The sequence below is a fragment of the Netta rufina genome (assembly GCF_964035555.1).
Source record: "Netta rufina genome assembly, chromosome: 7".
NCBI lineage: Eukaryota > Metazoa > Chordata > Aves > Anseriformes > Anatidae > Netta > Netta rufina.
The window spans coordinates 24,671,645-24,686,893 of record NC_140130.1 but is presented as its reverse complement, the minus strand read 5'-3'; the positions used below and the strand labels follow the sequence as shown (position 1 = coordinate 24,686,893).

Here is a 15,249-nt window from a genome sequence, read left to right as displayed (position 1 = left end):
CCCGGCGCCGGAAGCGGGGAGAGGGGCAGGAAGCCGCCGCCATTTTGTGGGAGGGCGCTGAGGAAGGGCAGAGCGCGGCGGCGGCCCAGGTAGCGGGGCGGCCGCGGGGTGAGGGGGGGGCTCGGTGAGAGGGCGGCGGGCGGGGGTCGCTGCCTCCTTGTGCTGGCTTCGTGATGCTTGGAGGGGTTGCGGCTGGGTGAGGTGCTCGGCCTCGGGTGGTCCGTGAGGTGCCCGCGACCTTCGGCCGCCGTGGTGGTGGCTTCCCGATGCCGGGAGCGTTCCCCCGGTCAGCCGCGCTCCTCTGAGGCTGCCAAGCGGGGCCGGCTCCGTGAGGGGTCGGTGAGGGCCGGGCTGTCCCCGTCAAGGGCACCGGGCTGTTCCCAAAGGCCGGGCTGTGCTGTGGGGGCCGCGCTCTGAGCCGCCCTGGGAAGGGCACGGTGGTTTTTGCAGGGTTCCGAGTCGGTCTGGCTTAAAAAAATAGATGGTTTTGGCTTTCCGAGTCATCCACTGCGAATATTTCGAGATTAAGGGGCTGTTTCTGTGAGTTTTCTTTGCTGTTTCATAATTAACCGAGCTGCAGGCAAGCATACCTGATTATACAGCGGGGATGTTGGATCAGGTTGGCATAAGGAGTGTGTTAATGAACACAGAGCCAGCTGCAGCAGTTTTTTTGTCTCCCTCTTTTAGCAGGGTACTGGTGGCGACAGCATCTCTGCATACAGGCAGGTAACGCTGTGGCATATGTGCTTCCTTTGAGCTGAGTTAGAAAGTAAACAATAAACATTTGTCCTAATTATAAATCTTCCTTAAGCATACAAAAAGCATACCCTTAAAAAATCATTACCCTCTAAACATTGAAAAGAATATTTTTTGTCATAAGGATGATCAAATGCTGGAACAGATTCCCCAGGGTATTTGTGGAGGATCTGTCTCCAGAGATGCTCAAAACCTAACTGGGAAGTTCACAAGCAACCTGCTGTAGCTGATCCTTTGAGCAGGTTGGGGTTGGGTTTTGGCATCTCCAGAGGTGCCAGCCTCAACCATTCACTGATTCTGCAAGTATGTCACTGTATGCACGCCAGGCTTGTGTGTTGATTGACCTCTTAAAGTAGGTCTGAAACTTTCATCTAGATGCAGACAAAAGGCAAAGGTATGCCCTCATGTGCTTAGTGGTTTTGCTGCACCTGTGAAAGTACTTCTGAGGTTTTTTAGTTGGCTCAATTGACTTGCTGGTATAGCTGAAAGCTAAGGAAAAAAAATATCTATTTTTTAGCCAGATCTGTGAATAAAGGGGTAGGCAAATAAGACACAATAGAAATGTGCAGCTAGGAGTAGGGCAAGTTTTATTGTTGAAACACTTGTACTCTAATACGGCATGAAAGTTGCAACACTGCATTTTGAATCACGAAATGGAGCAGTGGTCTAGCATGAATCACATCACCAAGCTTTTGGATATGAACGAACTCTAAAAATCTGAAGTGTTCTCCCATTCAGAGCTCCTTGTCTGCTTTTGTGCCATCTATACTGTACTTTAAGATACAGTGTTCACAATGCGCCTGCTCCTTGTGTATGTCCAGTGTGTTTGAAAGGCACATTGACAGCAGATTCAATAGCTGCCAATGGACGCGTTAAGCACAGTGTAGAGATCTGTTTGATTTTTGTATTGATCTTGTCCAACTGACCGTAAAACTTGCTAACTTTCCTATATTGCTTATTAGGACGAGCAACCATGGCTGGCCATGACTCGGGATCTCAACACCAGTTCACTGGATTTCAGAAGTACTTCAATTCCTATACCATGGTGGGCAGGAGGAATGTACGTATTGCATCGATTAACTTTTGTGGGCTAGTCTAATGGTGTTTTCTGAGTTTTAGATTGAGAGTAACCATAACTATTATGTTTTTCAGTACGTTATAGCGACATACACAGGCGTTGCAATGCTCATCTTATATTTCAAGCTTAGATCTAAAAAGAAGACTCCTGCTGTGGCAGATAAGTAAATGGTAAGTGGCAGATGTTCTTCCAGAGCCAAAATGATTCAGTGCCAGCCCAGGAAGAAAGAGTAACAAAGGAGAAGTTGGTAGTAACAAACATAACTAGAGGGAGAAACACAGGCATGTGAACTTTTGTACTTACAGTTTTAAATCTCAACTAAACTATAGCATCATTGTATTTTGGGGCACTCTAAATGAAGTAGGTTGTTATAGGGGTATACAGAAATTAAGGGTTATCAGTATTCTTTGTTCTAGCATGGCAAACAGGGTTAGGGACTTCAAGTAGGGAGGAAGGGTAAGCAAGGAAGGAGGAATGGATAGATGTTGCATCAGGTGTATCAGGATTGCCTGCAAGTAAGTAGTAGGTTCCTCAGATTTATACATTTAGTGTAAAAATGGGGATAACTGATGCTTTGTTAGATATTGAAATAATAAAATAATACTTGTAGTAGAGAATTCCAGGAAGAGACCAATGCATTCTGTTAAAACCTCTCTTTGAACAGAGTAAAGGAGCACTATACAATGAAACTATATATACCTTGCAAACTTGGATAGGCAAGGACAATATGAAAGTTTTTGAGCTTGTTCTTACATAGCAACAACCAAGTGTTTCAAAAGTCTGTAGTCTACTTTCAGATACATATCCACTGAAATGGCATTTGGGGAAAAAAAAACAATGAGTTGTCCTCATAGGCTGCAAACGGGGCAGAAAGCAATAAGCTTCTGGTTATTGTCACTGCTTTATGTAAAAGGGGCATCAGCCGTTTCTTTGTGTATGTGTTGAAATTTGCCTGCTCTTATGGAAAAGTGTTGGGGCTTGGGAAAGGGGTGATGCTCAGTTAGCAAGCCTTGCCTAGCGGTGCTACGTCTGACCTCTCTTCTCTTGGCAGGTTGCTGGCACGTCTGAACCTTCGTTCTGTTTCAATGTAATGGAAGCTGATGTCCTATTCTGGCTAATAAAATATAAACAATTACTTTATTGAAAATATGAAATGGTAAAACAAAGTGGAAATGTACCTTTTTTTTCCTCTATCAAAAGTAGTTATTTGTAGTGGAGATGGAATACCTGATTCTTTTTGTGACTATTTTAACTTTTGCTGTTATAACACATCCCAAAATGAGCACCTGGTAGTCTTAGTCTTACACTGGTAGTCTTAGGAAAGACCTCAGCATCATGACCATATCACCAAGCACAGAGCTTATAGATAAGCAGAGCATCTCTGCGCTTCCAAGTGTTATGGTAGGTGGAGCACACGGTCTGCAGATTCTTGCTTGTCCCAGTTGCTTCCATTTTTGTGTTCCCACCTAGTGGCTTACATGAAAACCATTGTTTTTTCAATAACGTTAATACAGTGCAAAATAGAATGGCTTCTGCCTCTGTTGTCCATGATTTACCTAGAGCCTTTTTGAGTGAAAACCTCGCAACATAGACTGATCCAATCCTAGTATACATGTTTTTTTTTTCCTTAAAGTGTATAAAAGGGATTTGGTGGCATGGAGGTGTTACATCTCTTTAGATCATGAGATTGAATTTAGCACAGTACTTCCTGAGCACTCATTTGAGAGTATTTTGTCTTGTTCTTGTGAGCCATCTTAGTCAAGGAGTCAGGAAGGGGAGTGGGAGGAATTGGGGGACCAGAACAGTGAAATACAGGGGCTGTTTACTAATTACAGTATTTGAGCTTTTTCTGTTACTGGCCTGTTTTAAAGAGGTAACTGCAGCATGAAAATAGCTTACTTTTTGCTGATACCAAACTGTTACAACCCTAGGTGTTCACAATAGTAACTTAAGTAGTTCGGTGCTATTTCTTGTCTGAACACAGTATCTCAATGAGATTTTCCTACCAGTTAGATATATACATATATCCCATCTTATCCCATCTTTCTATCCCCCAATATTCAGTAAAATTCAGTTCTTTAGTTTTCACACTAGTGCTGACATGAATGTGATTATGCAGCACCATGCCACTTGGAAGGCTGCCAGCAGCGGGGGTTGAACCTAGGACTTTTGATTCTCAAGCATGCTGCAGATATAACTCCTAAATGTAGGGCAACATGAGATAGGCACAGTTGCTTGGAAAAAAAGAGAACGTAATTCAGAGATACTGCACAAGGTTCTTGTGCTCTCCCACTCTCATTAGTGTATTCTTAATGAATCTTTATAGGTGCTGGCCCACCCTTCTGAATAAAATCTAGTGCCCTAATAGGAATAAATTTGTCTTATGTTTACACCAACTGCCTCTGCTCTATACAGTTTTCCTGATTGGTGGTGGTAACTGTAATACACGTAATTAGCTAGAATGTATCATCTGCCACTTGAATATATTCACATTAAACAGTTGGTCATCAACTACAGCACTTCTGAACTACTTTCTCTCAGGACAGTACTAACACGTATAACCAGCCTTCTTGCTTCCATTGCAACCATCAGGGGAAGAAAAGTATCTTCTCAGAACATACAGTGTACTGACACAAGCTGTGTGGTTTTAGTATTTATTATACTATCAAAAGTATAAAACTGTACAAAATACAAAGGCAGAATGTGGCAGTGTTTTCTTTAAGCTGTCAAATCTGTACATGCTTTCAGGTAACTTGCTTGATTCACCGTAATTAAATCCAACGGGTTGTATTGGGTGCTAGGAAATTTTGAGGTACCATCCCGCAAAAAAAAAAAACAAAACAAAAAAAACCACCACACCTCAATAATTTAGTTTTAAAGAAAATACTTTGTCTTTTAAAGAAAACTTCCAGGTGAATTTCCTAATGAATTTTACACCCTTTATCTTGACGTTTAATGCCTCTAATGCACCTTTACTCCAAGGGTTAGAGTCAGAGAAAGGATGATAAGAGGTAGTTCTCCATTTATGTTACCTTAGAAATGTCAAATCTTGTTTTTCACATTTTCAGTAGAGACTCAGCCATTATACAAGGGTCCATTCCCTTATTGTAAGTAAAAGGGAACACAAAACATATTTCCTGGTATAGAGCTTGTAAGATTAACAACAAAAAAAGGAGGAGAAGGGCTTTCTTTTGGTAGTGATGTTCCTGTTCAAAGACCCAAAAAGTTCTATCTCCCAGTGCTTTGCATGTTTTACTTTTCCTTAGAAACAAAACTCTCAGCTTTACTGGTTGTCCAGCAAGACTTACTGGGGTGTTTTTTTGGGTGGAAAGTAGCAGCAGCAGCAGCTGAACTAGCCTTTCAGAGCTGATAATCACACTTAGAACTGGTTACACTGCTTGCTCTGCAATGTTTCGATGCCTTGTCCACTAGTTTTACAGTTTGAAATAGTAAACCATATGGAGAAAGGATGCAGGTTGTTGAAGCTCTTTGAGATCTAATATGACAGGAATCATTGCCCTGTTGTTAAAAGCAGGCAAACCATTTCGGCTGTTAACAATCCCTTCTCCCCAACCCCCCTCCAATGTGTTCACACTGTATTTCTGGTTGCTCATCACACAGCAGAAGCAAGCTACCTGTGAAAACAGAATAACAAGATCTGCATTTCTGATACCTCAGAAAAGCACAGGAGTTTGAAATCTTTTCAGGACTTGGTACTTGGATGCATAAAATCCATATGTAACTTCTCCACAGTTCCCCACAAGCTTCTGCCTGTTGGGCCTATTTTTTTCAATGCCCTATTTGTTGCTGTGATACTCTCACTAAACCTGTTGCTCAGCCCAGGCTATAGTGAATTAAACTACATTCTTTTCTGAATAGCTTTTACCTGTGCTTGAGACTGATTAAACATTTGCCAACCGTAAGTTAAGTGCTTTAAAAAAAAATCATTTGAGAACACATACCAAGGCTGTTAACTTCCCAAAAGTTTCAGCAGAGCTCAATACCATCTCTGAGAGGAGACAGCCATTTTCATATACATACATACATATATTTTTTATCAAAAGCACCATGAAACAATTCCTTCCTTTAAAGCCACAATGATGTCCTGTCAATCTCCAGCATTTTCAAACTGTGGATAAATATGAAAGCAGAACTCAGAAGATGCTGCTTGAGTTAGTTTACATAGTTTTGTTTTTCCTGCAACAGACGGGTGAGGTCCACCTGTATAAGACATTCCTCCTTGTCTCACATCCTGAGGTCGCTACTGCAACAACTTGGCACAGCCAGTCTTACAGCTTCTGCATTTACTGTGAACTGTAGGCTCCTGCAGCTAGTAGCAAGTTTCTGCGGGTAAAATGAAGGTGTACAACTGGGGTTGATTTGGTCATGTATGTACCTAGTAATAAGTCCTGTGAGTTTTCAGGCAAGTTTATATGTCCAGTGGCGGTAGTAAAGTCATCAGTTTCTAAATCTTCAAATGCTTTCACGGCATCCCACAGCCGAACTGTGTTATCCATTGAACCTTTAAAAAAAAAAAAAAAAGTCTTTTATGTACATAAAAAAGTTACAAGACAGCAAGTCAGTACAACAGGAAAACAAGCAGCTCAAAAAGCAGGTTTACTCAAAACTGAATACTTAATGCCCTCAACCAAGGAAAGCATGCTCTCATCCAAGGAAACAGTTTTAACAAGCCTCAATCATAGTGAATGCACGTTACAGTTCTCACAATTGCAGCCTTGGTCCAACCACTTCTTGTCTGCCTTAGAGTTATTTCTGACTCCAGTTTCCTCCCCCTGCACTACACACAGACCCAACCTTCACTCTCATCTAACTTGGTAATTTTACCTGATGCTAAGATTTCCCCATCTCTACTGAATCGAAGCGCATAGATAGTGTCAGTGTGCCCTTTCAATTCTCCAACCATCAAGCCATGTCCAATATCCCACAGCAGAACTCTGCCATCTGTCGCTCCAGTAGCCAGGAATCGTCCATTAGGAGAAAATGCCAACGAATGAATTGGTCCCTAAAACAGACATTAGAGGGGAGGAGAGCCAAATTAGTTAAGCCTCATCATTTTCAGCCAGTCAAGCTGTATTCATTCCGAATGCTACTCATCAGAATCCCACCACAGAAATAAAGTCACTTCCACACAATGAGCGATGTGCCTTTACCTTATGTCCAGTGAATATTCTTACACAATTCCCATTTAGAACATCCCAGAGCCGTACAGTCCTGTCTGCTGAGCCAGTGGCAATGTAGTTAGAGTTGGGATGAAATCGGGTACATGTGACATCAGCAAGATGGCCAGCAAATATTCGTAAAGGCTGGTAGTGATCTGTTGCCCACAATCTGAAAAAGAAAAGCTCTATTAATATAGAGAGACATAATAACATTTAGAATCTATTGCACAATGATGAACAAAAGGACGTAATTAAGCAGTGGTTTCTTACTGAGCAGTTTACTGAATTAGCAGGATCTGTTCTGGAAAAGTACACTTCTCAGAAGGGAGAAATAAACCATATTCTGTCATGGTTAGTTAACAATGAGAGAATACTCATAACAGCCAAATAAGAGAACATTATTTCTGATGTGCATTGACTAGGAAAAAATAAATTAAAACATTTATTTAGCCTCTTAATTCACATGAAATAAATTTTATTTCTTTTTATAGGTTAAACTGGAGTATATCAGCTAATCACTTTCAGGGTTAATTCAACACAAAACTGACCCTGACAAGTAAAGAATTCATCTAGTTTCTTACCGAGCCACTCTGTCATGTCCCCCTGACACAAAGTAATACCCATAAGGCGAGAACTGTGTATCCCATACTGGATAATTGTGTCCTTTATATCCCACCAGACACGTGAACGTTTGGAGACTCCACAATCTGACTGTGCCATCCTCAGAACAGGACAACAGATAGTTCCTGTAACAGAACAAAGTATAGAATGTTGCACGTGAAACTTATAGACTGTATAACCATTGCATAAACTCTGTAAGAACTCTATGATAAGAAAAGCTGGGCACTGGGCAGCTGGTCTTAAGCGTGTCACACATACCTGAGCATTTTGGTGAGGTAAACAACAGTAAACAATTCAAGAAGAATCTGGCCCTAGACCCTTATGCCCAAAAGAAAGACATTTGAATATTGATGACTAATTCTGATGATATAGCAATAAAGGGAGGGGAAAGCTAGTCTTTGCTTAGGAACTCAACTTATGTAGAGAGGAAAAAAAAGAAAAAAAAGACAGCAGTAAACTGTTACACTACATTACTTTAAAAAATCTTAATATAATTCTTGATATAACTAAATAACAAGGTTCCCTGAAAGAAAATTCATGCCATGCTCACCTTCTCAATTCATAACTACAGATTCTATATTCACATTCCACACAAAGTTTTCTTCTCAACTATGTTTTTGTGATGGCTGTCTCATGTAGCCACTTGCATATGAGCTATATTTTGGACATTTAAACCTCCTCTATACTGTCCAGACTCTCATAATTACATAATGTTCTTTAATCTCTTATTTTAAAGAATATAAGAGAATTGCTTTAACCTGGAGAAAGCCGGATTAAGAAGCGTTTGCATCTCAGAGCATACAATTGAGACTCAAGCCAAGTAAGCTAGTTAGCTTGTAAACTTATTTTACCTATCAGGACTGAAGCTGGTGCCATAGACAGGTCCACTGTGACCATACAAAATCTTCAACTCACTGGCTGTTTTCTCATCCATAATCCTCTCCAGGACATCGTCTGATTCTTTGTCGATTAGACTGAGGTCTGCAATATTTCAAAGTTCTCATATAATAAATGCCAGAAGTTCAAACACAAATGCCATGAACACAAATATTTTCTCTAAGAGGCAAGTACATCGTGAACAGGACAAAGCACTGGATTTGCTAATTTTGAAATATACAATGGCATTTACAACACTTTTACTGTTGTAAAAGGTGAAAATAACGTTTTACACAAGTAATCACTCTCTCAAGTCTTCACTAAGAGTGAAACTAATCCTAATGGGTGTTGTTTTTCATACATACAGTGTTCAGCCTTGAGACACACTTCATGAGATGCCATATTTCTGTGTCTTTTCCCAGAAAGCTAATATACTACAAACATGCTTTTCAATCAGTTTTGACAGCTGCACACCACAAAAAACTTAAAACAACTTTCAACCTGTAGGCTACCTTTTGCTGAACATCACAAACACATTTCAGTTAAATACCAAGACTAAGAACCGTTCCCTTGGTATCTAGCTTCTAACACAACACACTGCAACATACAGAGCAGAATTAAAGCAGCCTGGTTTTCACAAATTTGCCTAGGTGTTGCAGTACAGGATATTTTCCTTCATCCTTCTCAAAGTCCCACCCTTTAACTTTCTCCAGGGTACCTCTATTTTCTTCCCTAGATCCCCTGAACCCAGCTGTCTCTTACACCCTATAGTTACCACCCAGTCAAGAGCAAGATGGCTATTTCCACACTATTTACTGCTAGTTCAAACTCTGTGCTGACCACCTAGCAGCAGGTGTACACAACCAGATTTCTCATACCTTTAAAAATATATACATTTCTAATGGCAATACATAAGATGCAATCACACATCTGTGCACATATTGTTTCTTTGAAGTGACAATATCCAACTGCTGAAAGCAACTCTCCTGACACAGATATCTTTCTCTGTTCACAGAAAACACAGGCATCACAAACAATACATGCTCATTTCAAGTGTTTTGGTTTTAATTACCTGCTGCTGCTTTCACACTACGTAGCTTTTTCGGAGTCACAGACCACACTCTTACTGTAGAGTCAGCAAAGCCTCCTACAATCATGCTAGAGTCATCTGTAATATCCACTGCAGTTAGACCCTATACACAAAATAGCCATTTATGTTGTTTGTATCCTTCAAAATGCATTTCAAATATTAATAAATCATAAATACTAATAAAAAAAATAACTCTAGTTAATTTCAAAAATAAGAAAAGAGATTACTGTGGGATATACTGGACAAAAATATACATGTATTTGAAATAAACAGATAAAAAATCTTGCACCAAAATCTTGCACCATAAAGGCATATAAGCGAAGCACAGTTAATGCTGACAAAGCTGTACTTCTTTCCAGTATTTTGGTGCAAAATATCTACTGTATTCTGTGGAATACACTTAGGACCACATAGGAAAAGTGGAAAAAGAACTATTGCAATATCAGAGCAAATCCAAGGAATGTGGAAGTGAAATCATTTATTAAACTACGTTAAACTTTCCAATGCTTATTCCAAATATTCTGATAAGCCCTGTCAACTCTGTTAAGTCTTCTTTCTTAATAAAGGTGTTTATCATTTTGATTCCCTCTTTCATTTTACCCAACGTCTTCTTTTACCAACCTGGTAAGCATTAAGGAATGTGTAGAAGCAGATGGAGGGCAGGCACTCTGGGCCAAGACGCACACGTCTGGCAGCTTCCTTCACATTCATTACTTTATCCAGTTTGTCAGAGTCTTTCAGTTCAGGCAGAGGAATTCTACAAGCACACATTTTTACGAACTAAAAGCACCTTCCAGATTGTCAGTTTAAACAGAGAAAGAAGAACCTTCCCATGCAACCCTATACTTCAATACTCAAATAGAAAAAAAAATAATTTGGAAAAATAAAAGACTATGTAAAAGATTATCTGATGAGAAAAAGAGGTAATAACTTTACAAATTCCAGACAGGCAGCGGAACAAGGTAAGTAATGAGTATGACCTGAAAAGATTAGCAGGCAATCAAATAAAATTTTATCAAGGAAAATCTAGATCGACGTGAAGGGCAAAGGCAGAGGGTTTTATGCTAAGCTTTCCATAACCTCCCTTAGAAATCTTATGGCTAAAGCTGGCTACAGCTGAAATGGCCAAAGAGCTAAAAATGTCATGTAACCAGCGATGCAGACTTGGTATGACAAGACTGGATTTAACAAGACTTCTCTACACATCATTCCCTTGGTACCTGTTTTGGGGAGGAGCATTAGGGTCTTGTTTTTTACTTTTTGATCCTACACTATCTTTTTTAGGTTTTTTCTTCTTTGGTTTTCCTTCCTCGTTTTCTCCTTCTTCATCTTCATCATCCAAAGGCACATCAAACTCTGGTTCTTTCAGTAAGCCAAAGAACACCTGCAAGCCAATAAGATAGGTATGATGCAAAACCGTAACTGCTGTTCTTACTGAAAACTGATTTTTGAAATGGAAACTCTTTAATGTTACAGTCAAACAACAGAGCTGCCCCTTTAAAACTGGTACGTCTAATATTACTGCATACACTACTGTTAGCCTGGAACAAGTGTAGTGCATGTTCTACTGTTTTACCCAACAACTGATCTGGAGAACTCTAAATTCTCCCCTTACCTCCCATAAAGCAAAGTCCTTACAGCTCATATATTTTGTCAAGTACTGTGACATTACACTATCAAGATCTGCTTGAACAGTCCTTGCAGTAACAACTGGCAGTAAGAATTACTGCTGTTGTACAAGAGGAAGCCAAAGACACAGGTGTCCACGTTAAAACTACAGAGTGATTCAGGAGTTTAAGTCCAGGTCAGCGAACAGAATACAAAGTTGTCTCTCACTGGGATTCAGCAGTTTCTTCTACATGACACATTTTGATCGCTCTACTGGGGCCAACAGCTATTTGTACAGTTCTTTTCCTTTTTTCTGTTCATGTTGTCTTTTAAGATCTCAAGTGACAATAGTCAGTCTAGACTAAGTAAGGTGTCTTCCTGAAAAACTACTCCAGAACCGTTCCAATAATAAAAGCGCAACAATCTTTCCCTCCTACCTTTGCTTTATTTGCCTCTCGTTTTGCCTCCCCAGCCAAGCTTCCAACCATGGCATCTATCTGTTGTTTACTTCGAGGCATTCCATCAAAGATATCAATGTAGAGATGTTCCTGAACAATGTTCCAGATCTGATTGTTCTGCTTTTCCTGCAGATGCCTCTTCAAGAGTTGGTACGAGTCCCGTGAAATACGCAGCACAAACTTGCTCGTTCGGAAATCCAGCATGGTCTCGTTACCTTTCATATGTTCTTTTTTGGTTAAACTAGATAATACCCGGAGGTCATCCTGGTAATAACACTCCTGATCCCCATGAAATCTACAGAAAAACAAAAAAAAACACATGATAGGAGATGATGTTCTTGTAATAAGTCTTGTAAGCGCACATTTATTTACATCACTTTAACATAAAACATGTAAGTACCACTTGGAAGCTACTAACTATATATGGGATTATTTTTCTAATAAAATCAATTTAATCCGGGGGCAATAGATCAGTGCCCCCCGGATTAAATTGATTTTATTAGAAAAAATAAAATTTTTTCTAATAAAACCGGATTAATAATTTTAATAATAATCAGATCAATAGATCATAAGCTTAAACTGCATACAGCAAAAGTATTCAACAGGAGAATCTCAGTGAAATGTATATGCACGAAGGGTTGCCTGAAGTAAATAGTCACATGTTTATTTGCATAAATGAAACCCAAATTTGTGGTATCGTGAAGTAGAAGGCATCTCTTATGCAAGACTACCTGGATGCACTTAGAGTTGATTCATTATATAAATATGTACATTTACCACTGAGTATGTTTCTCACTCTCCACTCACATTATCTAACAGCTGCCGTTTATCTAGAGAAAACAAGCTTTCCATTTTTATTCAAATCATGTTATAAAATACTCACAACAGGAAACAGCTATTTGCAGAACTCTTTTTGCTGACTGTACTTGGGGAAGAAAAAGTTACCCTTTTGAGTTGAAGTATTTCATAATCAGTCTGAACCCAGAAAGCAGACCGAACTTAAGTTTCTCCTCAAGCGATAAAGAAATGAAACATAGTAAAAGCACAGAAAACAGTAATTAGCTATAAATTAATTCTTTTAATCCTATTAGAAGAATTTCAATGCAGGTACTATGACATCAGCAAACATAAGATACATTGCTTTGTCATCTCAGTGCAATTTTACACTGCTAGAAAATGAGCCCACAATCTCTCCCTAAAGTAGAATCTTCTCCTCGTTGATACCTTGAAACCAGGTGCCCACCAGCTCATCATAAAGACTGCTCAAAATCTGCATGGGTAGAGTTCAAATGTAGTTCGCACAACTTTCTGACACGGGAGGTTGGGAAAGGATTAAGAACAATTACAGTAATCCACAGAATCATTAGGTCAGGTTTCAAATCCCTTCAGCATTACAGAATAATGCGTACATAAACACACACACCTTAAACTCAGACTTAATAAAAGAAGCGAACACCAAATAACACACATCAACAAATGAAAATAAGTTACCTTTCAAAAAAAGACTTTGCCTCACTCTCGTGCTGGTTGTAGACCAACTCCAAGTACATGTGCACAAAGAGAGGATAAAACAGCTGAGACAATTCAGCTCGATGACAGTCCAGGGAGCACTCAATGAAGTTTTTTAATCCACTGTAGTATTCCTCGTACAGCGTGGGGTCCCCCTGCTGATTGTAGGCGGATAATACTGCGCTCACATCTGGCTGATCTTCCACAACACCTCCTCCAACTGCAAAAGCATTTAACAGCTTGTAAGACCACCTGACAGAGCTAGCAAATATACAGAGGCTGACAACAATTCTGCCAAGGTGAGGCACTCAAGCAAAACTGAACATTAAGTTCAGCTGTACGTTGAAATGATACAATTGAAAGGACAGCGGTAGGTTAACTACACTCCATCAGCCTATTCTCCAAGCACCCTTTACCATTTTCTGTGTTTTCTCTGCTAATAGTTGCTTATAAGGTATTTAACGTAGTGCCTAATTCATCTAAGCTAAGTGGAAAGATGCCACCATCATCACCAGAACCCACTATCTTTACAGCTAAGGCTAGGAACTGTCAAATGAGGAGCTGAACCTTTCCAAGCCTGTAAAATACATCCACTATAACTGTTTTGTTTCTAGTAACCAAACAAATGGAGTTTGTCAAGTGAACAAGAACACAACAGAACCATTACAGGGCGATGATTTTTTGTCACTTGCTAATGCTCCATAGCAGTCATTAAACACGTTCATTGCTTTGTTCTGTGTTAAAGAAAAAAATACAGTTGACTTCATACTATACACTTACTTGAACTCAGATACATAAGTTCCCAAAACACTTTTGATATTATCCAAAGCTGCCCTAAGAAACACCTTGACTAAAAGTACTTAGACCCAAATTATCTGTAGGACATTTCAAACAGCTGGCAACCCTGTATATAAGAAATGTTTAAAGCCTCCTCTATAATTATCTTATGGCTCTTTCTGTAAAATGCAGCCTGTACGTCAGGACTCTGGTCTTATCCCTGCAGCCACATCCTGGACCATCACCTTGAACTACAAAGGAAACGTTTATCCTCTTGCAATGCTGTTAGCTAACAGGACACACAGACAACGGGAAGCATCCTTTCCTTTGACAGTGCTCCGTGCTCCCTGTAAGCAAGAGATCCCCTACCCTTGGTCCCTTCCTCCAGGAGGAACACCCTGAGAGATCCCAGTCTCTTCCCAAGTTGTGTGGGGGACTGATGGACCCAGGGCTGCCCACCGACGATGAAGCCTAACCCCCGGGAAATGCCACCCTAGGGGATGCACAGCCTGACCCCTCTCCTTGCACCCTAGAATAAAGAGTCCCGGAGCTTGCAGGAAGCGAGGGCACCCCCAAATTCCCAAGGGGCCCCTGCAGACTGCGGCAGCACCTCCCGCATCCCCCCCTCGGGCCTCACCTTTCCCCGGCGGCACGGTGGCCGCTGCCGCCACCCCGGGGCTGGCAGAGGCGACGGTGGCGACGCTGCCTCCTATGGAGATGGCGGCGGCGGCGGTGACCCGGTTGAGCAGCGCCTCGCTGCCGCCCACATCCCCCTCGCCTCCGGCCGTTCCCAAAAGCCCGGCTCCGGCGGGGCTGAGGGCAGCGGCTCCCAAGTCGTCGCCGAGCAGGCGAGCTTCCCGGCGGAGGATCTCCTCGGACTCACGGAGGTTGCTCCGCCGCAGGAACTGCAGCACGGCCACCAGCGTCTGCCGGTCCAGCGCCGCGGGGGAAGCGGCCGGGCCCGGTGCCGCTGCCTTAGCGGCGGCGGCCGCCGCCTCCCCGCCGTTCCCCGCCGGCTCCCCCTCAGCCGCCGGAGCCGGAGGAGCGGCCGGGGTTGTGGCGGAGGAGGAGGCGGCGGCCGGGGGAGCGGCGGCGGGGGGCTGCGGCGGCGTCCCCGCCTCAGGGTCGGGCTTCCCCGCCGCCACCTCCGGCGGCTCCTCAGCTACCGCCGCCATCTTGCATCGCCCCCCATTCGCCGCCGGCAAAGCGCGGACGCTTTTGCGACAGTCAGGGCAAAGGGCCGGGCGCTCGCGGCTTCGCTTTGCGACGGCGCCGGAGGTGCTTTACGGCGGCGGC

General features: G+C 41.9%; 2 protein-coding genes across 4 annotated transcripts; one reads left to right on the top strand and one right to left on the bottom strand.

Annotated features, from left to right (window-relative positions):
* Positions 1 to 12: 12 nt before the first annotated feature.
* ATP5MK (ATP synthase membrane subunit k) lies at positions 13 to 3,007 on the top strand. 3 transcript variants are annotated; one of them, XM_084289766.1, is made up of 5 exons: positions 33 to 89; positions 688 to 726; positions 1,719 to 1,816; positions 1,909 to 2,004; positions 2,886 to 3,007. In XM_084289766.1, exons 3-4 carry the CDS (start codon positions 1,730 to 1,732, stop codon positions 1,999 to 2,001), a joined length of 180 nt encoding a protein of 59 aa, XP_084145892.1. In that variant the 5' UTR covers positions 33 to 89; positions 688 to 726; positions 1,719 to 1,729; the 3' UTR covers positions 2,002 to 2,004; positions 2,886 to 3,007. The 3 variants fall into 3 exon arrangements, with proteins under 3 accessions (XP_084145891.1, XP_084145892.1, XP_084145893.1); XM_084289767.1 differs by having other exon boundaries at positions 39 to 89; positions 688 to 722; XM_084289765.1 differs by lacking the exon at positions 688 to 726 and having other exon boundaries at positions 13 to 89.
* A 1,512-nt stretch (positions 3,008 to 4,519) lies between these two features.
* On the bottom strand, positions 4,520 to 15,134 carry TAF5 (TATA-box binding protein associated factor 5). The gene is made up of 11 exons (XM_084289722.1): positions 14,591 to 15,134; positions 13,159 to 13,396; positions 11,647 to 11,962; positions 10,822 to 10,985; positions 10,223 to 10,358; positions 9,584 to 9,704; positions 8,487 to 8,616; positions 7,596 to 7,760; positions 7,006 to 7,183; positions 6,680 to 6,857; positions 4,520 to 6,356 (listed from the first exon to the last, which is right to left on the bottom strand). The coding sequence occupies exons 1-11, from the start codon at positions 15,126 to 15,128 to the stop codon at positions 6,139 to 6,141; spliced, it is 2,382 nt and encodes a 793-aa protein (XP_084145848.1). The 5' UTR covers positions 15,129 to 15,134; the 3' UTR covers positions 4,520 to 6,138.
* Between the last annotated feature and the right edge of the window lie 115 nt (positions 15,135 to 15,249).